This window comes from Enhydra lutris, unplaced genomic scaffold (genome assembly GCF_002288905.1).
Source record: "Enhydra lutris kenyoni isolate GAN:26980312 unplaced genomic scaffold, ASM228890v2 scaffoldscaffold9, whole genome shotgun sequence".
NCBI classification, from domain to species: domain Eukaryota; kingdom Metazoa; phylum Chordata; class Mammalia; order Carnivora; family Mustelidae; genus Enhydra; species Enhydra lutris.
In genome coordinates, this window is record NW_019154093.1 from 43031499 (window position 1) to 43058903 (window position 27405).

The 27405-nt window shown below is 36.1% G+C and overlaps 1 protein-coding gene across 2 annotated transcripts; it reads left to right on the plus strand.

Moving 5' to 3' along the window:
• The first annotated feature begins 238 nt into the window (after nucleotides 1–238).
• On the plus strand, nucleotides 239–25272 carry LOC111143093 (acyl-CoA dehydrogenase, C-4 to C-12 straight chain). Of its 2 annotated transcripts, none has more exons than XM_022496562.1 (12): nucleotides 239–390; nucleotides 3499–3586; nucleotides 6362–6459; nucleotides 6617–6686; nucleotides 7276–7376; nucleotides 8822–8902; nucleotides 10773–10903; nucleotides 14491–14599; nucleotides 19222–19362; nucleotides 19940–20035; nucleotides 23054–23302; nucleotides 24451–25272. In XM_022496562.1, exons 1-12 carry the CDS (start codon nucleotides 361–363, stop codon nucleotides 24520–24522), a joined length of 1266 nt encoding a protein of 421 aa, XP_022352270.1. In that variant the 5' UTR covers nucleotides 239–360; the 3' UTR covers nucleotides 24523–25272. The 2 variants fall into 2 exon arrangements, with proteins under 2 accessions (XP_022352270.1, XP_022352271.1); XM_022496563.1 differs by having other exon boundaries at nucleotides 361–395; nucleotides 3492–3586.
• Nucleotides 25273–27405: the final 2133 nt, after the last annotated feature.

Below are 27405 nucleotides of genomic sequence, written 5' to 3' on the forward strand. Positions count from 1 at the left end.
TCGCGTTGTCTGAACTCAGGGCTCGAGGGAAACGAAGTCTCTTCGTGGACCACCCCTCGGGACCCATTAGGCTCCAGGAGATCACCAAACACCCTTCTCCCACTTGCCCAAGGTCGTACCGACGTGGCGCCTCAGGCGTCCAGAACGGCGCGCACGCAACTCCAACCCCCTCTCCCTTCCCCTTCCGCCCCCCTTATTGTGCAATCCGCTCCCCTCTCTCCCCACAAACAACGACGTCGGTGGGCGGGACCAGGGCGTAGGCGGGGCCAGATGGGTCTAGCGCCCCGCGCGGGGGACGACCTTAGCAGCGTCAGCGCCACGGACTGAGCTAGCGTTTGAGTATCCGGACCGGGAGTCAACATGGCCGCGATGTTTAGGCGTAGCTGCAGGGTGAGAGAGAGTAGTGTCTGTGGGGTTGGGAAATGGAGGTTGTGGTGTTTGGAAGGGGTGGGAGGGAGGGAAGCCTGGGATGAAAATAGGTGCCTTCCCGGGGTGGCGGGGAGGAGGGACTCCCTCGGACTATTATAGGCGCTGGTCACTTTCAGAATGTCCTTTTTTTTTTTTTTTCCTCCATCTGGCCAGGGGAACTTTCCAAATATTTACCCCAGGAATCTCACCCTGTCCCGTACGTGAACCTGTCTCTGAACTGGGCGAAAATCTCAGAAAGAGCAAAGGCCTTGTTTTTGCAGTATATTTTTGAGAAAACTCTACTGGCTTGCTATCTCTAGCCCAAGAAGAAATCATAAAAGTAAATTTCATCGTGCATTTGATAATGCTAGAAAGTGTAGATTTCAGACATTCTTGTCTTGGGCGGCTGCAAAGTCACCGCGAAAAGGAAAACGAAGCAGCCGCTTCTTGGGATACTTAATATGTTTAATACTCTTTGGTTTTGGACTGTGGAAGAGAACGCTTCTGTTCCGTACATTACGAAGTAAAAAGAAGAACCTACCGCAGAATTTTGCTCGAAGCTTGTCTATTCTAGTGTTGTGGCTCACAGATTCTAATTTGTCTCAGTAGATGCTCTATACCTTAAATATTATTGATATATTAACACAAAACTGCAATTTAAATGTCATTTATAATTGAGTTAAGGTTGTAATTGCGGCAAACTCTGAGAAATACTTGTGGAATGTAGACTTAAACTATCGTAAATCCCAACAGTCTACAGTTTCTATATTGTGTCCACTGACCCACCTCTCTAAATGGCTAACATTATATATAATTAGCAGGTAGATGGGGATTGTTCCCTGGCTGTAGCTACTTTTGCATTTTGTTTTATATAACATTTTCCTGAAAAATAATATGTAAACTTTTTATAAATTATTTTAAATCCACTAATAATTCCCTATTTAAAGTCTTGCAGACTATTTTACCTGTTTTGTAAGGTCTGATTTTTGTGTACTGGTATCTAAACACACATTTAGAAGAGCCGAGTTTATTTGGTCTGATTTTTGTGGGATGGCGTTTTTCTTTATTCAATGTAATAACCAATTAGGAGACTTAAATTGAAAGAGCAGTATAGCAGGGTGGTTGGTGGTATGGATTCTCTGTAGTAAATGTTAGGGTTAGAATCCTGGTTCCATTTGAACTTTCTGAGTCTCAGTTTCTTCGTATGCAAAATAGGAATAAAAGTAGTGCCTTAATCCTAGGCTTGACTTGGAGATTCAGTGAATTAATACGTGGAATGTGACTAAACAAGTATAGGTTTGGTCTATGATGACTGAACAGTAAGGATTAGAGAAACCATGTTTTACTTCCAAAGTAAATTTAATGAAAATTGCAAAGAAAATGTGAATTTTCATGCTCTGTAGTTTTTTTTGCCCCAAATTATAAAGTATTATTTTGAAAGAGCTATTTAAAATACTTGACAGGGACGCCTGGGTGGCTCAGTTGGTTAAGCAGCTGCCTTCAGCTCAGGTCATGATCCCAGCGTCCTGGGATCGAGTCCCACATCAGGCTCCTTGCTTGGCAGGGAGCCTGCTTCTCCCTCTGTCTCTGCCTGCCATTCTGTCTGCCTGTGCTTGCTCTCTCTCCCTCTCTCTCTGACAAAAAAAAAAAAAAAAAAAAAAAAAAAAAATACTTGACAATCTTGGGACGCCTAGATGGCTCAGTGGGTTAAGCCTCTGCCTTTGGCTCAGGTCATGATCTCAGGGTGCTGGGATTGAGGCCTGCATTGGGCTCTCTGCTCAGCAGGGACCCTGATCCCCCTCCCCCCCGCCTGCCTCTCTCTGCCTACTTGTGATCTCTCTCTGTCTAATTAATAAATAAAATCTTTTAAAAAAATAAATACTAAAAAAAATACTTGACGATCTTTATTGTCACTTCAAATGTAGGTGATTCTCTGTATAAGCTGAAGTTGTCACCTACAAAATGGACAGTTTCTTTTTACAGTTTTGAAGAAACATAAGCAACATATGTATACTTATGTTTCAAACATAAGTATATTGTTCAGTTTCTCTTTTCTTTGGAATATTAGAATTGCATAGGGATATTTCCATCAAATCCTTTGAAGTGTAAACTATGTTTTGCTGTCCTCAAACATTTTCAGGAAGGAGTTAAGGTATGGTTTCCATTAACTTTAATAAATGCAAATGGTTATTTTTGTGTACATTAAATTGTCATGAGTATAAAAATGGACTGCAAAGGAACAATATATATATCTGATACTTTTTTATACATATTTTAAAAGAAATGGTATATTGCAGATATTAAGAAATGTAGCATAGCAATAGTTTAGAACAGTGTTGGCAAACATTTTTGTAAAGGGACAGTAAATATTTTCAGGTTTGTGGACCGCGTGGTTTCTGATAACTGCACAACTCTGCTGGAAAAGCAGCAATAGACAATATGTTGTTCTAATAAAATTTTATTTACAAAACTGGTGGCTGCCATAGTGTGCTGACCACTGCCTTAGAATATTCTAAAAATGCCTATAGACAACAGCAGAAAATATAGAACACAGTTTTAGGCTAAATTGTTTTGTTGAATAAAGTGAGGTATCTTAGAAAATGGAATCCTCCAAGGGGAAGATTCCCAGAGGCATACCTGTGAGGCTCACCGGACAAAGTATCAAAGTTGATAGACTGGGAACTCTTGAACACAGTACTATTCCGTCCTATTTTTGTCCCCACCCCAACTTCTCAATCACAAATGACCTAAAGGTTGTGAGATTTCCAGGATAGCAGTCCTGTGTCTGCTAATACCCCTGACTATTGTTTGCCTCAGAGATACTCCACTTGAGTAGTACAAATACTGCTAATTAGTGTTATTTTCATTGTTTTTTAAAAAAATTTCTTTTGTAGTAAGTGTTCATACATCTAATACTTGGCTTATTTAATATAGAAATCAAATTATAGTTGAAGGCATTTAAGTAATGACTTAAAAAACTATGCTCTTGAGTATAGTCAAACAAGTAGCTGTACTCACTTGTAATTGCCAGTATTCTCTTACTTGATGTTTAATTTATCAAATTTATTTTAATAAAATTATCCTTTACAGGTCCTAAAAAGTGTTTCTCGTTTTGACTGGAGATCACAACATACAAAAGCTGCCCTACAGCATGAACCAAAATTGGGATTTAATTTTGGTATGTTTTGTTCTGTCTTTTGACTTTAAACATATTTGTTATATATATGCATTTTTTATTGCATTGTATATGTATTTGTCTGGAATATATTTGTAAATCATCTTAGTAGTGTCTGTCAATAAATAGAACCAATTACCATCCACAGATTTCCACTCACACCCATTCTTCCTGACCTCTTTTTTTTTTCAGCATAATATTCTATGTAGAGACCTGTGTTAGCAGCAGACATAAATATCTGTGCCCTTTTTCCTAAGTATGTAACCCTAAAATAACAAAGTTACTGATACGTACAGTCTTCAAGTTAGAAATTCGAATGCAAAAGATAATGTTTTGAACACTTAGATACACAGTGCTAGGAACCTGCTAAGAAGCCAAAGCCTGTTTTGACCCTAATACATCTGAACTGCAGTTTTGTTGCTAATGGATAGGATTTAAAGTCCTGGGATCAGGGAGTCATGTGGTTTGGGAAGGAAAAGGCATAAGATCTCCCTTTCCCTTTGCTTTCTATTTTAGTATATGTGCTGCTGAAGCAAGCACACCCTTTGCTCTCTAAAATGCAGATCCTGAGCAAAAAAAAATTGGAATAATAATCCCTATTTTTAGCATCCATCACCTCCTAAAGTGCTTCTTGCTTTAAAATTGTTACCTTTCCTGGGCGCCTGGGTGGCTCAGTGGGTTAAAGCCTCTGCCTTCGGCTCAGGTCATGATCTCAGGGTCATGGGATCGAGTCCCGCATCGGGCTCTCTGCTCAGTGGGGAGCCTGCTTCCTCCTCTCTCTGCCTGCCTCTCTGCCTACTTGTGATCTGTCTCTGTCAAAGAAATAAATAAAATTTAAAAAAAAATTAAAAAAAAATTGTTACCTTTCCTTTAGTTAAAAATCCATTTTCTCTGGTTTCTTGGTCTCAGAAAATAATTACAAGGCAGCTCAGATAATTAACTCATACCCTGATAAAAATGACAAGCTCAGAGCTCACCAGGGTTTCATTTTTGGTTTTCATTTTATTTTTTAAGATTGTTAGCTTCTTTACAGTTTTTGAAAGAGAATTAAATGGGAAATTTCAGGCCATGTGAGGATAGCAGCTTGGGGCGTTGGATTTTCTCTTACTGTGTTATTAACATAGGTATCATTGCTATTTAGTTTCAGTTTGTCACTTACAGATTCATATTTAGTAGTAAGAAACAAGCTGGAGAAATCTGGCGGTTTGTTGAATAACAAGGTGGGATAGATACAGGTATTCAGGAGTGAGATCATTAAACTTAAGTGCCAGGGATAACATCTGTGGTCAATTGAATCTGGCTTTTTCTAAAGTGGAGATAATATCTACAACATGGGATTTATCTGAAGGTTAATATACTGCATATGTAAAGTCCGTAGTACACAGTGACCAGATTTAAGTAGGTTCTCAATAAATAATAGAAACTAGGTCCCTGCCTTCCCTGTCTTTTACTCACCCACAACCTTGGTATCTGATGGTTCCAATATTAGAAGTAATTGTGATACAGAGAACAGTGGCTGAAACTCTGAAGTATACTTTTACTGCTAATTCATGGTAAGACTGTGAGGCTATCATGTCCTCATTCTGAGCTTTTGTTTCCTTATCTATAAAATGAGAGATTTGATTTTAGGCTATTTGATCCAACACCAAAGTTCTCATGTCTTTTATGTTTTATTTCTCATATCCCTATACAAAATGATTATTATAGTCTTGAATATGCTGGCTCATTCTTATCTCTTTGTTTTTGTTCTTATTGTTCTTACCTGAAATACCCTATATCTCTTTTAAATCTTACCTATCCTTTGATATTTGACACAACCACATTAAAACCCTATGATAGTGTGGATTTGAAAAAAATCCAAATGATCAGCTCCGGTCCTCAGTCCAACCACCACATTCATTTCATTAGTTTTATAACAACAGAACCTCATATTTTTTGCAGTTGAATTAGAGTTCTATCTTCCTGTTAACTTTTGAGAAACCCTCCCACCACTTTTACCAGTTTCTTTGTGCTAATTTATAACCTTAAATTATCTGAGTTTAAAGGAAGAGTGAAATTATAGTATTGGTAGTCTTTTTAAAATTTTTCCTTTTTTTCTTTCTTTTTTTTTTTTTTAATTTTATTTATTTGAGAGAGAGAGCATGAGCGGGGTGAGGGACAGAGAGAGAATTAGAGTCCCTGCCTAGCAGGGAGCTCCATGCAGGGCTTCATGCAGGGCTCGATTCCAGCACTCCCAGATTATGACCTGAGCCGAAGGCAGATGTTTAATTTACTAAGCCACCCAGGCATCCCGCATATTGGTATTCTTATATGATACTTTGGAACAAGTTTTATTGGTTTATGGTCACCGAGCATGTCTCATCTCCCTGGTTGGACTGATTCTTGAGATCAGGGAGTATCTTATATTTAGTTTCATCTCAGGATTACTAAACATTTGATAAATCTGCTTAGGAACTAATAACAAGTAAAAACAATTTTTTTTTTTTTATTCTCACCAATTAGAAGAGAAAAACAAATTTATGTCTGTTACTCATTTGTAAAAGCTAGAAATCTTACCTACGTCCTTTGGTACTTGTATTGACATAGGTTTATTTATATTATATAGTGAAATCTTTCTAGTCCAAAAAGTGTGTTGTGGTCTTTGTGGTTTATTTGTGGACTTTTCTGGTTAATCAAGAGTTAAAGACTCCATTATAAATTTTCACATACTGAGTTCATAGGACTTTTTTCCTCAGCTCATTATCTTGGTTTAATATTTTTTAAATGATTTACTCTTAGAGCTCACTGAACAGCAAAAAGAGTTTCAAGCTACTGCTCGTAAATTTGCCAGGGAAGAAATAATCCCAGTTGCTGCAGAATACGATAAAAGTGGCGAGGTAGGTGTATGCATTTTAAGGAGAAAAAAGTTGTTTACATTTTTCTTAAGATTATATAATTGAAAAAAAAAAAGATTATATAATTGAACTATGTAGATTTTTAATATAATTGGTTTTTTTTTTTAAAGGTCTTTTTTACCTTTTGCTTTCCTTTTAGTACCCTGTCCCCCTAATTAAAAGAGCATGGGAACTTGGCTTAATGAATACACACATTCCAGAGAGTTGTGGTAAGTTTTCTTCACATTTTTAATCCTTATAATGCATATGAACAGCGAAAATGGTAAAACTCTACTCATTCTTTCAAGTATTAACTGCCATTTATCTTAAGTCATTTATGATAAATGGCTTTCTACCTTTATCTTTTTGTTCAGACTTCAGTATTTGCCTGTTTTGAGAAACCTTGTATTAAGACTTCAAGGCATTTTTCCTTTATAACTCACTTCAACCTTAACTTCATCCTAGACTCTGGTAATTTTTCTTTAGAGTTAGTCAGTTTGTTGCATTTGGTTCTACCTTTGATTTTACATTTTGTTCAGACTTTTTTCTATGAGATAGTCACTCCTTCAGGTGAAAGAGTCAAAGTTTTAGCACAGTTGAATCAAATTTTTTACAAAATCAAGTTGAAACAGGAATGCAGGTCCAGATTACAAATAGAAAATTTTTTGAAATATTTAAAACTATTTTAGAGAAGTGTAATTTGTTACTGTGCTAACTAGAACATTTTTTTAGTTTCTTGGTAATTAAAATAGTTCACCTTTATTTCTAATAAGATCTACTACATATTATAATGGGTCTTAAAATATTTTGATTATATAGGAGGTCTTGGACTTGGAATTTTTGATGCTTGTTTAATTACTGAAGAATTGGCTTATGGATGCACAGGGGTTGAGACTGCTATTGAAGCAAATTCTTTGGGGGTAAGTTTCTTAGAAAATTAATTGCCTAAGTGAAACTGTGCTGCTAGGTTAGGTTAGTTGGCCAACACAATTTTCTTTAAAAGGAATACAGGAGGGGCACCTGGGTGGCTCAGTGGGTTAAAGCCTCTGCCTTCAGCTCAGGTCATGATCCCAGGGTCCTGGGATCGAGCCCTGCATCGGGCTCTCTGCTCAGCGGAGAGCCTGCTTCCCCCTCTCTCCCTGCCTGCTTGTGATCAAATAAATAAAATCTTAAAAAAAAAAAAAAAAAAAAGGACTACAGGAGGGGCACCTGGATGGATCAGTTGGGCTCTGGTCATGATCCCAGAGTTCTGGGATCCAGCCAGGCATCACATCAGGCTCCCTGCTCAGTGGGGAACCTGCTTCTCCCTCTGCGTGCTGCTCTCCCCGGCTTATGCACTCTTTCTGTCAAATAAATAAAATCTTCTAAAAATAAATGAAAAAAGGAACACAAGATTGTGCAGTGAAGCCTAGAGTTCTTACTGCATAAGTTGATCATTCTGTTCCTGTTGTCCCCAGTAATCGGAGTCCTAGCTGTCCTTGTAGGGAAACTGTCCGCTTTGGCTGCTGTGTCAGTGGCAATTCTTAGGTAAGGGCAAGGCCAAAGACTGACATTCTGGAGAGAAGGATCAGGAAGGCTTGCTGCCACTGCTGGCAGTGCTGAATTTAGTGAGCAGTTCTTAAGATGTCTGATCATATGTAGCACATTATTTATCCCAAATTTAATTCTTTGTATATGTTACTACAATGGATTTTTACATATTCCCAACAAGCCCAATATAACTTAATTTTTGAAAATACTAGATTCACAGATTTATTTCCTCTTGGTTTTTTTTTTTTTTTTTTTTTAATTTTATTTTTCATAAACATATAATATCTTTTTATCCCCAGGGGTACAGGTCTGTGAATCGCCAGGTTTACACACTTCACAGCACTCACCATAGCACATACCCTCCCCAATGTCCATAATCCCACCCCTCCACACCCCCCCATTAACCCTCAGTTTGTTTTGTGAGATTAAGAGTCACTTATGGTTTGTCTCCCTCCCAATCCCATCTTGTTTCATTTACTCTTCTCCTACCCCCTTAACCCCCCATGTTGCATCTCCTCTCCCTCATATCAGGGAGATCATATGATAGTTGTCTTTCTCCGATTGACTTATTTCGCTAAGCATGATACCCTCTAGTTCCATCCATGTCGTCGCAAAAGGCAAGATTTCATTTCTTTTGATGGCTGCATAGTATTCCATTGTGTATATATACCACATTCCTCTTGGTTTTAACTCTCTTAAAGGAAGAATAAAGGCTAGCCAGTTCTTTGGACTTACCCCTTGGGGGAAAGTAGTACTCTCGTTTTGAATTATAGTGTCTCTGAATTTACATACCTAATAAAATATCTTGCTTTTCAATGTCTCGTTTCTTTGGTAGCAAATGCCTCTTCTTATTGCTGGAAATGACCAACAACAAAAGAAGTATTTGGGGAGACTCACTGAGGAGCCACTGATGTGTGTGAGTATGTGCAGCTGCTGTTTGGGAACAAGGGTGCTATTTCTACTTTCCAATACATATGTGTACACTGGAATGTAACACATGAAGACAAAAGTTAGCAACCTATTTAGGTATAATGGTGTTTCTAGGGTACAAGACAAGTGTCATAATCTCCTAGCTTATTGCCAAGAAAGAAATACTTGCTGTTTAATGGAGCACTCTGCAGTTCAGGACCTGAGTGAGTGTGTCAGGAAGTTCAGACTGAATGTATGACAGTAGGTGTTTGAACTAATTGTCTTTTGAACTAAGAAGAAATTAACGTGACTGAAAAGTTATTCTATTTGTTGAGCAAGTGGCTTGGAAAGAATATAGACTTTATTTAATTCCCTGAGCACTACTCAACAAATATTTAAACTGGATTTTTAAAAGATAGTTATAGGGGCCCCCACCTGGCTCATTCAGTAGAACAGGTGACTCTTGATCACAGGATCATTAGTTCAAGCCCCACACTGTGCATGGAGCCTACTTAAAAAAAAAAAAACAAAAAAAAACTTGTACATATATACACACGCACACTGAGGACCTATTCTGAAAGTGTTTTTACATAAGGATTTTGAATTTTGTTTATCAGCTGAACAGATTTCAATTTAGGGTGTGATTGTGATACCAAAATATAGTAAATTGTTACCAGTTTTGAACTAATTGTGAAAATAGGTCTGAAAGACTAGAAAGTTAAGAATCAAGGTTTCTCTTTTCAGGTACCTTAATTTTAGGCAAACTGCTTAATAAAAATATATATACAGATTTTTTAATTAATTGGTAACTCTTAAATCAGAGTTTAGTAGGCTAATTCTCAATATTGTCTAAGATTGTGTGACACATTTAGATTGTTTTTCTGTATCCTACATAATACTAGAAATAAGCTAAAAAAATTTTAGCATAGAGTTGCTTAGGAGAACCTTCATTAATGCACTGATAAGAATATTTATAATTATTGCTTATAAATAACATATTTCAAAGATAAAAGTCTTTAAAAATAGTTCAAGTATTTTAAATATTTTTTGGCTGTTTTGTTTTGTTTTCAGTATATATAAAAATAAATTTACTGTAGTCCCTATGTTAGAATAGGGAATTAATAAAGGTTAGTAAAGGTTTACTATACATTTTTCCCCTGCTAGTACTTAATGGCAGTAAATGTACCCAGAATATGAAATCAAGGGTGAAAATGAAAATAGTCAATTCCCTTACATGCATAGAATTTACATGTTATGGGACTCTGCTACTTTGGAATTACAAACTCTGGGTAACCCTGCATTTATCTCAATGTCATTTGCATTTGTTATTCTGCGTGGAATACACATTCCTTCTTCATCCCCAAAGAATATCTTTTCCTTTTTGAGACTTGATGTGAGCATCACCTTTGGAAAGCTTTTCCTGACACCCTAAAGCTAAACTAGTTTCACAAGACCATTGTGTATGACTGTAGTACTTAGATATGTAATTACAATATAGTTAGTATTCGTCTCCACTATTGTGGAAATCTTGAAGACCGGTCTTTTATCTCTAGTTTTTCCATCTCCTGGTTCATAACCTGGTACATAGTAGATACTAAAGAAACATTTGAATGAATGATTACATGTGAATGAATTAACTTGAAGTTATCTAACATTTTGATTTATATGGTTTATTGATATCCTATATCTAGTTTTAAGTTATATATTAAATGTTGCTACATTTGAGCAGTTTATTTGATTCTCTGAGAATATTTTATTTTTAGGTATTTAAAAATATTTAAAATACTGGCTTCAAAAATAAAATACACTCCTGGTTCTAAACATTCATAATTTAATAATTAAATTTAAATTATTTTTATTGCTTCTATATATTTAAGGCTTACTGCGTAACAGAACCTGTAGCTGGCTCTGATGTAGCTGGTATAAAAACCAAAGCAGAAAGGAAAGGAGATGAATATATTATTAATGGTCAGAAGATGTGGATAACCAATGGAGGAAAAGCTAATTGGTATGTTGTTTAAAACACCTCTATATATTGCTTGTTAATTACTTCATATAAGAATCTTCTTTTTCTCCTTTATTATTAAAGCACCACAATTAAGATAAGTTTTAGGGGTGCCTGGGGTGGATCAGTGGGTTAAGCACCTGCCTCTGGCTCAGGTTGTGGTCCCAGGGTCCTGGTATCCAGCTGTGGCGCCCTGCTTAGTGGGGAGCCTGCTGCTCCCTCTCCTGCTTTCCCTGCTTATGCACTCACTCACGGTCTCTCTCTCTCTGTCAAATAAATAAATAAAATATTTAGAAAAAGTAAGTTTTATTCATGGAACTGGAATGTCCATAAAAGATCATAAATAGTTCAGTTATTTTTAAAAACTATTTTTAAGCCCTGAATTATTTCTTCAACCTAACTCTTCAGAAGTTTAATTTGTAAAAGAAGATAAAAACAAAAACACCTGCTCTGGTTGAATGTGAATCCATCTACGTGGCTTAATATCTCCACTGGCTATACTAGCATCTCCTTGGAACTGTTCTCTGAAGACTGTGGAAAAAGGAAAGCCATTGGTATAGTACACTTCTCTGATTCTGAACAACAGGCGAAGACAGTCTTTTTTTTTTTTTTTTTTAAGAGAGAGAGAGAAAGCACACAAGCAGGCAGAGAGGCAGGCAGAGGCAGAGAGAGAGGCAGGCTCCCTGCTGAGCAAGGAGCCCGATACGGGACTCGATCCCAGGACCCTAGGATCATGATCTGAGCCGAAGGCAGCGGCTTAACCCACTGAGCCACCCAGGCGTCCCAGGCGAAGACAGTCTTAAAACTCAGATTATCTTTTAGAAAAGACGGAATGTTACTTTTAGTAAAATCTAAAGGTCAAAGTGTATAGGTCTAAAAACAATGACGTGAAGTTCAACAAAGGATCATAAAATCACCTGCATAAATAAAAACATTGACGAACCTATTTATACCATTATTTGAGGAAAAAAGATGACAGTAAAATGGATGCCTGTAGATTCAGTAGGAATCAACACTGTGATGTCTAAGAAGGTAATGTAATTTCTGGCTGAAATAATAGAAGTACAATACAAATGAGGGAAAAAGTGGTAATAGTTCTGTATGACACATTTTAAGACTTGCATTGGCAAAATGGAATAAGTTAAGAAGCAAGTAAGTATCCCTCATTAAGAAGAGTCTAGAAAACATGTCCAGTGAAGAGCAAAGGAATTAAGTTAGTTTAGAAGAATTTTGAAAGTTTTGGAATAACATCACACAGAATAAAGAGCAGTGTTGTACATTTGCTTCAGGAAGCCAGTGGAATTAATGGATCAAAGTTAGAAAAATGGGGCATCTGGGTGGCTCCGTTGTTAAGCATCTGCCTTCCGCGCACATCATGATCCCAGGCTTCTGGGATTGAGCCCTGCATCAGGTCCCCTGCTCAGTGGGAAGCCCGCTTCTCTCCCTCTATCTCCCCCTGCTTGTATTCCCTCTCTCACTATGTTTCTCTCTGTCAAATAAATAAATTAAAATCTTAAGAAAAAAAGTTAGAAAACTACAGACATAAAAACAAGCTTTCCAACAACAGTGCTGTCCAATGTTGTTGAGTTGTCATGGGAAATAATGTTTTTACCCATCACTGCAAGTATATAGATAGAGACTTCCTAGGATAAGGGTTCGCTGGTGATTGGAATAATGAACTAAATGGGCTGTTCCTCCTTGTCTGCAAAAATTCTGATTCAGTATATGTGTGTGCTCTGTAGCGCAGTTCTCTAGCAGGTAAAACATTATTCCTGGGAATGAGCCTACCAGGAAATTATTTATTTTAAACAGTACCTATCAACCCCTTTATCACTGTCCAGTATTAAGGAGGACTATATAATTATCTTTAAGTAAGTCATCATGATATCAGAAAGTAATAGAAAAATGAAGGAACTATTACAATTTAACAAGTTGAGAGAAATCTAACAGTGCAATTAGAAGTTTTCATAATTTGGGACGCCTGGGTGGCTCAGTCCGTTAAGCCACTGCTTTCGGCTCAGGTCGTGATCCCAGGGTCCTGGGATTGAGTCCCGCATCAGGCTTCTTGCTCGGCAGGGAGCCTGCTTCTCTCTCCGACTCTGTCTGCCACTCTGCCCGCTTGTGCACATGTGCGCTTGTGCTCTTTCACAAATAAATAAAATCTAAAAAAAAAAAAAGTTTTCATAATTTTAAGAATTCATTAGGTATAATTCTCATGTAGTAAGACCAATTAGGTAATATAAGAAACTAGAAGATAATTTTTACTATTTTTTACTACTATCAAGTAAAATTGTAGAGTAAATGATAACTTATTAGTGTTAAGCATAGGATATAAATTTGTTTAAGGAATTTTTTTTAAGATTTTATTTATTTGATAGAGAGATCACAAATAGGCAGAGAGAGGGGGGGGGAAGCAGGCTCCCTGTTGAGCAGAGAGCTCGATGCAGGGCTCAATCCCAGGACCCTGAGATAATGACCGAGCCGAAGGCAGACGCTTAACCCACTGAGCCACCCAGGCGCCCCTGTTTAAGGAATTTTTAAAAAATTCTCCTATGTCAGGCTATTTAGAACATAGGTTACATTTAGATGTTTTTACATACCTCATGTTTCACTTTAAAATCAATTCTGGGCGGAGCACCTGGGTGGCTCAGTGGATTAAGCATCTGCCTTTGGCTCAGGTCATGATCACAGGGTCCTGGGATCAAACCCTGCTTTGGGCTCTCTGCTCAGCAGGGAGCCTGCTTCCCCCTCTCTCTGCCTGCCTCTCTGCCTACTTGTAATCTCTCTCTGTCAAATAAAAAAATAAAATCTTTAAAACATTTTAAAAAAAATCAGTTTGGGAAAAATTCTGGAGGGAAAACCTGGTAAATATTCATATTAATTCAGTGATAACAAAAACAGTGATTTTGCTGCAAAAAGAAGACAGTAGGCAGAATACAGGTGTCTTTATTTCATATATTACTCCTTTTGCAGGCAGCCCTATTTGTTGTCCTTTTCCAGGTAGCTTGTCCCTTAAAGAATCAGACTAGTTTTGGGAAGGGAAAAATGCCATTTCCAATATCATACATACTTTTCTTTTTATATTGTATAATTTTGATATGAGGAATTTTTACTAAGAACTCAGACTACTAAAGAAAAAGTTAGGGACGCCTGGGTGGCTCAGTTGGTTGGACGACTGCCTTCGGCTCAGGTCACGATCCTGGAGTCCCGGGATCGAGCCCCGCATTGGGCTCCCGGCTATGCGGGGAGTCTGCTTCTCTCTCTGACCTTCTCCTCGCTCATGCTCTCTCTCACTGTCTCTCTCTCAAATAAATAAATAAAATCTTTAAAAAAAAAAAAAAAGAAAAAAAAGAAAAAGTTAAATACCGTATTAAGTAAGAAGTAGACCTGGGTTAAAACACTAGCTCTGCCACATTGTAAGTATGTGATTTGGGCAAGCTTTTGAGCCTCTCTGATTCTTCATTTCTTAATCTGTAAAATGGGAGAATAATAATTGGAATTGTTGGGAGGACTAAATGAGATAGCTATCACCATGTGTTGTCTATTGATGTCACTATGTTGTCATCATATCCACATTATATATGTATTAGGTATTTCTTATTGGCTCGTTCTGATCCGGATCCAAAGACTCCTGCTAATAGAGCCTTTACTGGATTTATTGTGGAAGCAGATACCCCAGGAGTGCAGATTGGAAGAAAGGTAAAGTGTGTATTTATCGGTGATTAAGGCCTCAAATACTATTTTAACTATAAATTTCAGAATTACTCTTTTAGCTTCCTTTATTGAAAACATTTTCTTTGTACTAAGTTGCAATAAAAATAAAGCTTCCTCCCCTTTTTTTTCTTTTAAGTTTTTAATTCCAGTTAACATATAGTGTTTCAGGTGTACAGGATTCATAGTGATTCAACACTTCCATACATAACCCCTGTGCTCATCAAGATAGATTTGCTCTGTAACCCCCATCACGTATTTAACCCATCCCTTAAAAGCTATGTTTTGATATTATCAGGTGAAATAGTCTATAGATTATAGCTGAAGATTTTAAGTTGAGAATAATCCTTTTGATTCATGATTTGGAAAACTGGTTGCTCCTGGTGCCAGTCTGTAACAGCTGTGAGGTATAATGATGCAGAAATGCAGCTGCCATTTATGTGGCCTGCCCAATAACGGAGTTCTAGATTTCCGAAGATTTTCCCACTCTTTTCCCTTCCTCACAGCAGCCTTTTTGGTAGGATAACTAGCATTATGCCCACTGTAGTGATTAAAATAATACCCCAGATCATATAACACCAGTGAGAGAAAATTCTGTGCCTGAGGAAAGTATGGGAATGGTAAAGAGCCTTTAATGTGGGAAGGCCAGAAATTTTGTTTAAATAAGAAAAGATAATGTAGGGACGCCTGGGTGGCTCAGTGGGTTGAGCTGCTGCCTTCGGCTCAGGTCATGATCCCGGCGTCCTGGGATCGAGTCCCACATCGGGCTCCTTGCTCGGCAGGGAGCCTGCTTCTCCCTCTGCCTCTGCCTGCCACTCTATCTGCTTGTGCTCTCTCTCTCTCTCTCTGACAAATAAATAAATAAAAAAAAAATCTTTAAAAAAAAAAAAAAAAGAAAAGATAATGTAACATATTTGAGAACTGTTGTAATTTGAATGTGTGGAGATAATTTAGCACTAACATTTAAAGTAGACTAAAAAGAAAAGTTTAAAATTTAGCAAATCAAAGAAGGAAGAAATGAAGTCATTAAAATCATTTTAATGAGAGCTAAGATTGTAACTTTGAGACTAGGAAGAGGAAACTTAATTTTACAACTGTAAAACTCTTCTCTGCAAAATGAATTTGTAAAAAAGAAAACCTAATGATGACCAAATGATGTCTATATTGAAGGGAAAGGAGAAATTTTGGAAGTTTATTAATAGTTACCAAAGGTTACATAATCCTGTTTTATTAAAAGCCATCAGAATCTCTCTGTTGTACTCAAGCCTCTTGAAAATGGAAGCATTTACTAGAATATAGAAGAGGGGCAACTTCTCTTTGAGGCCACAGAATATTAAAGGTGGAAAATATACACATTATTTCAGTCTGTTCACTGAATGTAGAAAATGAGATCCAAGTAAATGATTTACACACTTAAAGGCAGAGTTGAGATCACTACTAAAGTATCCTAGGAACTCGCCCAATGTGGCTTCTTTTTTTTTTTTTTTTTAAACATTTTATTTATTTATTTGACAGAGAGAGAGAGATCATAAATAGTCAGAGAGGCAGGCAGAGAGAGAAGGGGAAGCAGGCTTCCTGCCAGAGCAGAGAACCCATTTTGGGGCTTGATCCCAGGACCCTGAGATCATGATCTGAGCTGAAGGCAGAGGCTTAACTCACTGAGCCACCTAGGCACCCCCCCCCCAATGTGGCTTCTAACCCTGTTTTTCTATATTCTCTTTTAAGAGTAGATATTAAAGGTAGACTGTACTTCAGTGTAATTATAGTGAGGTTGTTGTGTATGACAAAGTATAAGTTGTAAGAATGGATGTGCTTCTTCCAAGTAAATGGTTTGTTTTTATTTATGTTCTATTTGTGTATTCTTTTTAAGGATGGTTGCAAGAAAACTAAAGGCCAAATTTATGGCCATTTCTAGAAAGTGCAAAGGACCTAACAACTTATACTGTTTTTAGTAGTAAACCCACTTGTGGATTTTATCATGCTATTTCTAGTCTCTTTGTTCCCAATTTTCTCACTTAAAAAATATCTCTAGGGACACCTGGGTGGCTCAGTTGGTTAAGCAGCTGCCTTCGGCTCAGGTCATGATCCCAGCATCCTGGGATCGAGTCCCACATCGGGCTCCTTGCTCATCAGGGAGCCTGCTTCTCCCTCTGCCTCTGCCTGCCATTCTGTCTGCCTGCGCTTGCTCTCTCTCCCTCTCTCTCTCTCTGACAAATAAATAAATAAAATCTTTAAAAAAAAAAATCTCTAATTCAATAAATATTTATTATTGAGTTCATCCTATATACTAGGCACCATTCTGTTATTGGGGATACCATATGGATCAATACAGACAAAAATCCCTGCTTTTGGGGAGCTCACTTTCTAGTGAGAAAAACAGATAATTATATTATATATATTTAAACCTCCTTAAATCTTTTTTTGAAATATATGGGCATTTTATAGATTTGTGATATTTAGTGTTTTTAAAAATGCTTTGTGTTTTATATGTCATCTGGCTTGAGAGGAGAACAGGAAGCATTTTGGTTTTAAATGTTTTAGTGTTTGGAGGTGCCTGGGTAGCGTTGAGTCAGTTGAGTGTCAGAGTCTTGGTTTCAACTCAGGTCATGATCTCAGAGACCTAGGATTGAGCCCCACCACCTTCGTACTCAGAGGGGAGTCTGCTTGGGATTCTTTCTCTCCCTCTTCATCTACCCCTTCCCCCCACCCTTGCTCACAGGAGGACAGGCTCTCTCTCTCTCTCTCTCTCTCTCTCTCTCCCTCTCTCTTTAAAATAAACCTTTTTTAAAAAATGTTCTAGGGGCACCTGAGTGGCTCAGTGGGTTAAAGCCTCTGCCTTCGGCTCCAGTCATGATCCCAAGGTTCTGGGATCAAGCCCCACATCGGGCTCTTTGCTCGGCAGGGAGCCTGCTTCCTCCTCTCTTTCTGTCTATCTCTCCGCTACTTGTGATCTCTGTCAAATAAATAAAAATATTTTAAAAAAATGTTCTAGTGTTTGGAGAGAGTCTGGGAAACAGGCTAGAGTGAACCATTTTTGTAAACAGTGTTTTCTCATTATGTTGAGTGAGGGTCTGAGTTATTGATTTATAAAAGACCAAGACAAAAAGACCAAAAAAAAAAAAGAAATGTTGGTTTCTTTCTTGGTAAAACTATATATCTGGTTGTTAGCATTTCTTCAAGCCTAGAAGCAGACTAATACTATTAAGGCAAGCAAGTTAAAGAGTTTATTTACAGCTCTGTGCTCCCATTTTCTTTGCTTCTTACGATGTTGATTAAAAATGAGATTAAAATTTTTTTCCTTAAGGATGAGTCACCATATCTGCAACTTCCTCTCAGATAATTCAGCAAATAATGCTACTAGTTACACACACAAAACATAGAAATAAAGCAAATGTGACAAAATGATAATTGGTGAATTGAAATAAAGGGTACATAGGTGTTTGTTACATTATGCTTACGGCTTTTCTATTTGAAAATTTTCAAAATAAAAAGTTGAGGGAATAGTTACTTTGGCAGTTTATTATAAAATTAAATATGCACTTACCACATACGTAGGTATTTATCCTAGGTATTTATCCAAGAGAAATGAAAACAAAGGCCTATACACAAATGTTTATAGCAACTTTATATAATTGCTAAAAACTGGAGTGAGAGGGGAATGTCTATCACTGGTGAATAGATAATGGATATAATGTACATCCCCGTAGTGGAATACTACTCAGTAAAAGAAAGAAATTACTGAGCAGCAGCAATATAGGTAGATCTCAAAAGCACTTTGTTAAGTGAAAAGTTAGACACAGAAGACACTTATTACTTGCTATTATCATTCTACTTAACATGACATTCTGGAAAAAGAAAAATTATATGAACAGAAGTCAGATCAGTCATTGCTTCAGGTTGAGAGTAAAGTAAGGGAGTTGACTTAAAAGAAGCACAAGGGAGTTTTGGGGGGTGCTGAAGTATTCTGTATCTTGATTGTGGTAGTGGTTCCACACATATATTTGTCAAAACTGTTAGAGATTTATATGTAAAGAGGGTGAATTTTTCTGTATGTAAATTCCACTTCAGTAAACCTAATTTTAAGAAAGAGTTGACACATTTTTTTGCTAACTCCATTAAGCTAAATTAAGCATCCTGAATCAGAGTATGTTTGCTAAATGCTTTTCCAGACATTGATGGTAAAAAAGATAGCCTTCAAACATATGAAATTTGCCTTTGTAGTGTAATACGTACATGTAGATCTTTAGACTATTGTTGGTTTCAAAGTGTGTGAAACATGGTTTTAAATTAGGGGTTGACAAACTTGTTTTGTAAACTTCCAGTTTATAGCTATTTTAGATTTTGAGATCCACAAGATTTCTGTCCCAGACTACTCAGTTCTGTTATTGTAGCAAGAATGTAGCCATAGATAATATGTAAACAAATAGGTAGTGATTCTAGTCCAATAAAGCTTTTTTTTTTTTTTTTTTTTTTTACAAAATAGGTATTACAACCCATCGTTTGTTAACCCCTGTTTTAGATAATTGCAGAAAGTCCTAAAACAGAGGTTAAAGCAAAAATTCATGCTAGCTCAAAAAGTGTTCCTTAACATATACTATTTTCCTTATTAGGAATTGAATATGGGTCAGCGATGTTCAGATACAAGAGGAATTGTGTTTGAGGATGTGAGAGTGCCTAAAGAAAATGTTTTAACTGGTGAAGGAGCTGGTTTCAAAATTGCAATGGGTGCTTTTGATAAAACTAGACCTCCAGTAAGTAATATCAGTGACTTGAAAATCTTTAGGGGATCTTTTATTTATTACGTTGAGTAGTTTTATTTTAACATGGTCTATTTTGTATGTATTTCTTTTTTATTTATTTATTTTTTTGGTGTGTATTTCCTTTTTAATATCTAATTAAGGTTGGAGAGATACTATAATTTTTCTTTTTTAGAATTCTTCAACTGTCTTATTGCCTGTTACAGAAATTACTTCAGCAAATACTGTAGTCACTGCTAAGTTGTTACAGAAAGGCAGTCCATACTTAATCATTCCTGCTGATTGTGCTCATTTCCTGTTCTCTTAATCATTAGGAATAAGTTCCCTAAGAAGCTTTCCCTTGTTGAACAGAAGGAATGACTTTCTAGGCTGTGATCCTCTGCCTCACAAATGCTTTAATTCATAAAAAATATAAATTGAAATGCTTGTTCTCCCCCACCCCTTCTTTTGTTGCCTAAAGGTATAGATCATCTTTTTATATAGTCCTTAACTTAGAATTATAGGCAAATAGTCATTGAACTGTGTTTTAAAAACAATAGGAACTTATGCTTTGTACATGTTAAAATATTAGGTAGCAGCTGGTGCTGTGGGACTAGCACAAAGAGCTTTGGATGAAGCTACCAAGTATGCCCTGGAGAGGAAAACTTTTGGAAAGCTGCTTGTAGAGGTAACTTTGATACTGAACTTGCTGTGTTCAAAGCACTCAGATTAAAATCCAGAGTTTTTACAGTGGACTTCTGTCAGCCATACTGGCCCTTTGCTGTTGTCTTTACCTTTCCTCTTCCCCCCAAATACCACTTCCTCATTCGTTTTACTAACGAATCTATCTTCGTCACCCAATGTAAAACAACACCTCCCAACATTCTATATACTAATCCCACTTGGGTTTGTTTTCCCCAAAGTTCTTAACACCACTCAACATTATATCATTTATGTGTTTGTTTATTATAAGTCTCTCCTTTCTCTCTCATTTGAATGTAAGCACCATATAGGCTATGAATTTCTGTTTTGGTAACCCTTAAAACTCCTAGCATTTAGAATACATTTCCACTATGAACTTCTATTTCATCCATTTAACAAATAGTAACTGAACACCTACTATATAAAATACTAGTAATCGGATACTTTCTCTGTTCCAAGCACTATTCTAGGGGTTTTACATGTATTAACTCATTTAATCTTCACATTACTGTGGAGTGGGTACTCTTGGTCTCATTTATTGTATGTAAAACTTTAGGTTCACCTAATACGTAATGAAACCAAGATTTGAACACAGTTAGTCACTTAAAGAGTCTGTCCTTTTGCACATTACATGAGCTATTTCTGGGAATAGAAAAGAAGTTTGACATAGACTCTGTACTCAGGAACCTTTAACTTTTCTATGGAGATACGATACATATCCTAAAACAAATATTAAGAAATAATATAGAGCTGTATAAGATTAAGTCCCAAGTGAAGGCTCATAGACTGGGTTAGAGAAACCAAAAGGCGAAACTGTCATGGATGGGCCAGACACATTACAGGGATTCTGAGACATTACAGGGATGATGTTTAGAACAGGATTTCTCAAAGCATGGGCTGAAAAGAAACTGCGTGAGACTCACTGGGATTTTTTCATTAACATCTCACAGGAGAAGCATGGGTATCTTATACCAGGTTGCCAAAGTTGTGGTGATATAAGGGCTTCTATTTATTGCCAGTGGGAATATAATTGACTATACCTTTTATGAACAACGTTTTGGCATTATATATCAAAAGTGGTTATTCTGCACCTGTATTTCACGTGTATCTTTCATGTTTACTCCCGTATGTGCAATATGACATGTCTATAGCTTATTCATTTCAGCATTGTGTAGAAACTGCCAAGTATAGAAACAACCAAAAGGTTGATCCACCATACAGTGAAATGATTTACAGCTATAAAAAAAGGTGTAAAGAAGTTCTTTATGTATTACTATAGAAAGCACTCAGCTTTATTGATAAGCAAAGCAAAATGAAGAACCATCAACATGGTAGGCCAACATATGTGTAAAAAGGGAGAGACTGTAGATGTATTTGCTTATATGTGTTTATAAGATCTCTGAGAAGATGAAAAAATAGCCTGGTTACCTCCAGGAAGGGGAATTAAATGGGGTTGGAGATGGCAGGGATGATAGAAGGAAGAGAGTTTGAACTTCAAACTGATAGATGTATTACCTATTCAAAAAAAAAAAGTGAAAACTAAAACAAAACAACTTGAAAGAATCATTGGCTTAGAAGAATGGGCACAATCAGGCAGAAGGAAATAAGGGAGGATATTACTCTTCTTGTTCTATGTAGGAATTATTTATATTGGTTAATAATTGTCTCCTCTTAAGACATATGTACCATGCTACTCTCAAGCAACTTGTCACATTCTGGAATAGTGTGATTTTTAAAAACAGTAAATATATGAACTTGAACAGCTCAGGTTTTTGTTTTATGTGACATTTGGTGCATATTAGTCTGTACACAGTCATAACTTGTGTGGTTTTTATAACCTCTTAGTCTTCAAAACCCATTTTGGTGTTGCCTATGATACAAAGCATCTTTTTATAATTTTAGTATTCTCATTTCTAAATGCCTATAGGCCTTTTTAATGTGTATTATTTTAAAGCATATATTCCATTCCATGTTCATTGTAGAATAACTTATGTGATATAAGCAAATTAAGTAATAAAACTTCTCCATAATCCCATTGTCCAGAGATTATTACAGTGACCATTTTGCTCTGTATTCTTTCTTTCTATGAATATATTTTTCCAAAACTGCAACCATACTGTATATTTGAAATTTTCACTTACCTATACATGGTGAACATATTTCTATCCTATAATAGTTTGGCTGTACACCTAATAGAATACTTACTATCTTTAATTGAAGGTGTTTGTCTTATGTCTCTTCTTTGATTATGAACTTCTAGAGGGGGGATAAGAAGCATTTTTTTATTTGTCCTTTTCTTGGTGCTTACTTTCCTCTGTCAGCATCTGATAAAGTATCACATCATTTTTCACTGAGTCTATAATAATTTTCTTTAAAAAAAAAATCCCAGCAGGGGCTTCTGGCTAGCTTAGTCAGTAGAGCATGTAACTCCTGAGCATGCAGTTGTGAGTTCAAGCCCCACGCTAGTGTAGAGTTTACTTAAAAATACATATATACATTAAAAAGAAAAAAAAGATCCCAGCAGATACCCAGGAGGAGAATACGTATAATTTTTATGGTATTTTTGCCAAAAATACATAACTTCATTCCAGCTCAGAGAAAACATTACAAAAACCTGAATTGGGGGACATTCTACAAAAAAAAAAACCACTCGGTATTATTCAGAAGTGCCAGGGTCATAAAAGACAAGGAGAAACTGAAGAATCTAACAGTCTGGGGAAAGAAGAAATAACAGTTGAATTTCTGGATGGGATCTTTGAACAGAAAAGGACGTTAGTGGAAAACTTGCCCAAATTTGAGTAAAGTATATAGTTTAGTTGATAATACTATAGTAATGTTAATATCCTGTTCTTGATCTTTATACTGTGGTTATGTAATATGTTAACATTAGAGGAAGCAGAGTGTAATTTTTTAAGTCTAAAATTAGTTTTAAAGTTAAAAAAAGTTCTAGGAGAAAAACTTTTAAATAGTAATTATCCTTAAACTTTTTTCTTTCTAATTCTAGCACCAAGGAATATCATTTTTGCTGGCTGAAATGGCAATGAAAGTTGAACTAGCTAGATTGAGTTACCAGAGAGCAGCTTGGGAGGTTGATTCGGGTCGCCGAAATACCTACTATGCCTCTATAGCGAAGGCATTTGCTGCAGATATTGCAAATCAGTTAGCTGCTGATGCTGTGCAGATTTTTGGAGGCAATGGATTTAATACAGAATATCCTGTAGAAAAACTAATGAGGGATGCTAAGATCTATCAGGTAAGGTTAAAAATGATTTTTGTTGTTTCTTAGGTAAAAGAATATTCACAGATGACAAATTATTTAGGGATTTTATGCCATTAGAAATAATAAATTATCATAGGGGAGCCTGGGTACCTCAGTGAGTTAAGCGTCCAACTCTTGATTTCAGCCCAGGTCATGATCTCGGGGTCCTGGGATCAAGCCCCTCATTGGGCTCTGCACAGGGTGTGGAGTCTACTTGAGATTCTCTCTCTTCCTCTCTCTCTCTGCACACCCCCCCCGACGTGTTCTCTCTAAATAAACAAATAAAATCTTAAAAAAATAATAAGCTATCATAGATGGCTATAAACCAAAGCTTTAAAAACTAATTAACACAAAAGAATGTTACCTTTAAGTATACGGCTGAGAGAATAGGTTAACAGAGTAAATGGTATAGACATGTAAGTATATTTCTGGATCAGCCATCTTGAATCTTAACATCCTACCTAATTGTAATCCACCCTTTGCTCTCCTAAAAGTATGCATATCATTTAAAATAAACTATTTTATTTTGAATCTTTCTCGACAACTATTGTATCATTTGAAGCCTTATTTGGGAGTAAAACAACCTGGAAGAGATAATGATAAAGTGATATTAACCATTTGATAGAGGTTCATCTGAGAAGATGAACCATATATAACAAATTGCTGGGGGTAGATGTTTAAACTGGAAGTAAGGACTGGCTACTTAGGAATATCTAAGTTAAACCAAGTCCTTCCAGCATTTTTTTCTTTAGAAACTCTGTTCCTTAGTAAGAGAGAAAATCTGGTGTAAGAGTAAAAATGGAAAATAACTGAAGATGACAACTAGCTAAAAACAGTTCAGAAAAGTTGGATAAATATTTTAGCAACATTAAACTTCAGATTTCCAAACTTTTTGAAATATTGATATCCTTTGATTTTTAAGGTACTCCCAAAATTTTGGTAAATGACTTTTTATAAGAGAATTATATTTTCATGGTTTCACAAAATCAGGTTTCAGAATCTCTATGGATTACAGACCCTATGTATGGTTTGATTCAATTTGGTATTACAATGGAGCTTATGGTACTGTCCAAAATATTGAGTAAGTTGAAGTATTTATGTACTGAAGGTATTTCACCTATGTGTATTCTTTTTTCTTGCAGATTTATGAAGGTACAGCACAAATTCAAAGACTTATTATAGCCCGTGAACACATTGGCAGGTATAAAAATTAGAGAGAGAGCTATAGAAACATGATTAACTTTTGAGTGATTAGAACACAACCTACTGTTTAAGCTCCAAAGAAGAGAATGAGCTTTAAGACTTTTTCTGCTAAAACTTTAAAATAAGTACTCTTAGACCAAACTCATGCAGCTGATTCTAATACTAATTTTCCAATTTTGTTTAACTTTATGACTTGCTTTTTCACAAAAAGATTAGGTTTCATTAAAGTTATGTGTGATCTTTAGTACTACTGTACTTGAATTAAATTAACCTAGAAAAGTACATTTGTTTTGTTACATTAAGCACTTAAAGTAACAGAAGTTCTTTTGATTTCAATATTTTTCCAATGACATTTTTGAAAAATGGGCTTATAAAAGTATTCAGAATGTTTCAAAATTTACATTAAGAAAGCATTATAGGATTTGGATGCCATCAGATAACTTGGTAGTGTCTTTGTAGACTTAATGGTATTGGGGGAGTTCGTTTTGCTACAATTTGGAAAGCATTTGTTTTCAGTTTTGTACAATAATACTCAAAAATTTGATGTTCATAATTCTCTCACCATATAATAACCAGAAGTTATTGAAAACCTGTTTAATTCTAAATCTGCATTTTACTTGCCTTATTTAGAAATAAATAAAATCTGCCTTAAAATCTTTTTATATGAGTCCTGGTATCTGGGTAGGCTTTGGTCTGTTGTATACAATCTCATTTCATGTGCATACATTATAAAAAGAAATAAAATTGTTGAGTGCCTACTAGCATATCTGTTTGTATTCTTTCCAGGAAGTTTTATTACTTCATGTAATAATGTATGCTTTATTTATTTACTGTAATGGAAAAAAGTCATGTTCTGATTTTGAACTCCATAAAGTTACCTCCTCATTTTTCACTAGATGATATTAGACATGTCAAAAAATATAAAATCACGTAAGAAACAAAGTTTGCGAATTTAATATTTCTTTGTAATCTTAAACATCAAATACTGACAAAATGTTATACCAACTGCTGATTCTGACACCCAACTGGGCATCCTATGGTTCAGTCCTATTCTGACATTAACTCCAAATAGTTAGCATCAGATTCCATGGGTTTAAGGGCTCAGTCCCACCAGCAACACTCACTTCGGGTACCAGTCACACATCCTGGGCTCCCAGGCTGTCCCAAAACAACAATCATAAGGACACTAGTTGGGCTTGAGAAAAACAAGACACTAGAGAATCCCTTAATGTAGAGATAAAAGAACTAAAAACTAGTCAGGCCAAAATAAAAAATTCCATAACTGAGATGCAAAACTGACTGGATACAATGATGAGAATGAATGAATCAGTGATGTAGAAGATAAAATTATGGAAAATAATGAGGCTGAAAAGAAGAGGGAAAGAAAGATTGGATCACAAATGTTGACTTGGGAAACTCAGTGACTCCTTAAAGCATAACAACATTCATATCATAGGAATCCCAGAACAGGAAGAGGAAAAAAGGGCAGATTTATTTGAGCAAATGATAGCTGAAAACCTCCCCAATCTGGGGAAGGAAACAGACATTGAAATCCAAGAAGCACAAAGAACGCCCATGAAGTTCAACAAAAACCAGCCATCCCCAAGACATAGTCAACTTCATAAAATACACAGATAAGAATCCTGAAAGCAAGGGAAAAGAAATCCCTAACCTGCAAGTGAAGATAGATCATATTGGCAGCAGATTGGTCCACAGAAACTTGGCAGACCAGAAGAGAATGGCAGGATATATTCAAAGTACTGACTGGGAAAAATATGCAGTCAATAATACTTTACCCAGCAAGGCTGTCATTCAGAATAGAGGGGGAGAGACAAAAAGTTTCCCAGACAAAAACTAAAGGAGTTCATGACCACTAAACCAACCCTGCAAGAAATATTAAAGGGGACTTCTTGAGTGTGGGGGAAAAAAAAATACACCAAAAGCAAAAAAGACTAGAAAGCAACAGAGAACACCAACAGAAATACCACCTTTACAGGTAACACATGGCACTAAATTCATATCTATCAGTCATCACTCAATGTTAATGGACTAAATGCTCCAGTCAAAAGAAATAGGGTATCACAAAATTAAAAAAAAAAAAAAATCTACATGTGGCCTAAAAGAGACTTGTTTTAGACATAAAGACATCTGTATATTAAAAAAAAAGAGAGCAGATAGAAAAAACTATCATGTAAATGGACATCGAAAGAAAGCCAGAGTAGCCATACTTAATTCAGAAAAACTAGATTTTTAACCCAAAGACCTTAGCAAGAGATGAAGGACATTATATCATGATTAAGGGGTCAATACATCAAGAATATCTAACAATGGTAAATATCCCCCAAATTGGGAGTACTCAAATATATAAATCAATAACAAATATAAAGAAACTCATTGATAATAATACAATAGTACCCCTACATGTTTTCTAAGCAAAAAAAAAAAAAAAAAAAAAGGAAGCAATGGCTTTGAATGACACACAAGACCAAATGAACCTAACAAATATATTCAGAACATTTCATCCTAAAGCAGCAGAATATACATTATTTTCAAGTCCAGTTGGCACATTCTCCAGAATAGATCACAAACTAGTGACAAATCAGCACTCAACCATTACAAAAGGATTGAGATCATTACCATGTGTATTTTCAGACTACAAACACTATGAAACTTGAAGTCAATGACAAAAATTTGGAAAGACCACAAACATGGCGATTAAAGACCATCCTACTAAAGAATGGATGGGTTAACCAGGAAATTAAAGATAAAATGAAAAAATACATGGAAACAAATGAAAATGAAAACATACCAGTCCAAAAAACTTTGGGATGGAGCAAAGGCGATCCTAAGAGGGAAGTATATTGTGATACAAGCCTACCCAAGACGCAAGAAAA

What these genes read in the sequence shown, in the direction of transcription:
- LOC111143093 (XM_022496563.1), top strand. Translation starts at nt 361, where the DNA reads ATGGCCGCGATGTTTAGGCGTAGCTGCAGGGTGAG. An exon ending in AGGCGTAGCTGCAGGGTGAG is followed by an intron (nt 396 to 3,491) that starts AGAGAGTAGTGT and finishes ATAAAATTATCC; the next exon opens with TTTACAGGTCCTAAAAAGTG. An exon ending in CTGAGGAGCCACTGATGTGT is followed by an intron (nt 8,903 to 10,772) that starts GTGAGTATGTGC and finishes TATATATTTAAG; the next exon opens with GCTTACTGCGTAACAGAACC.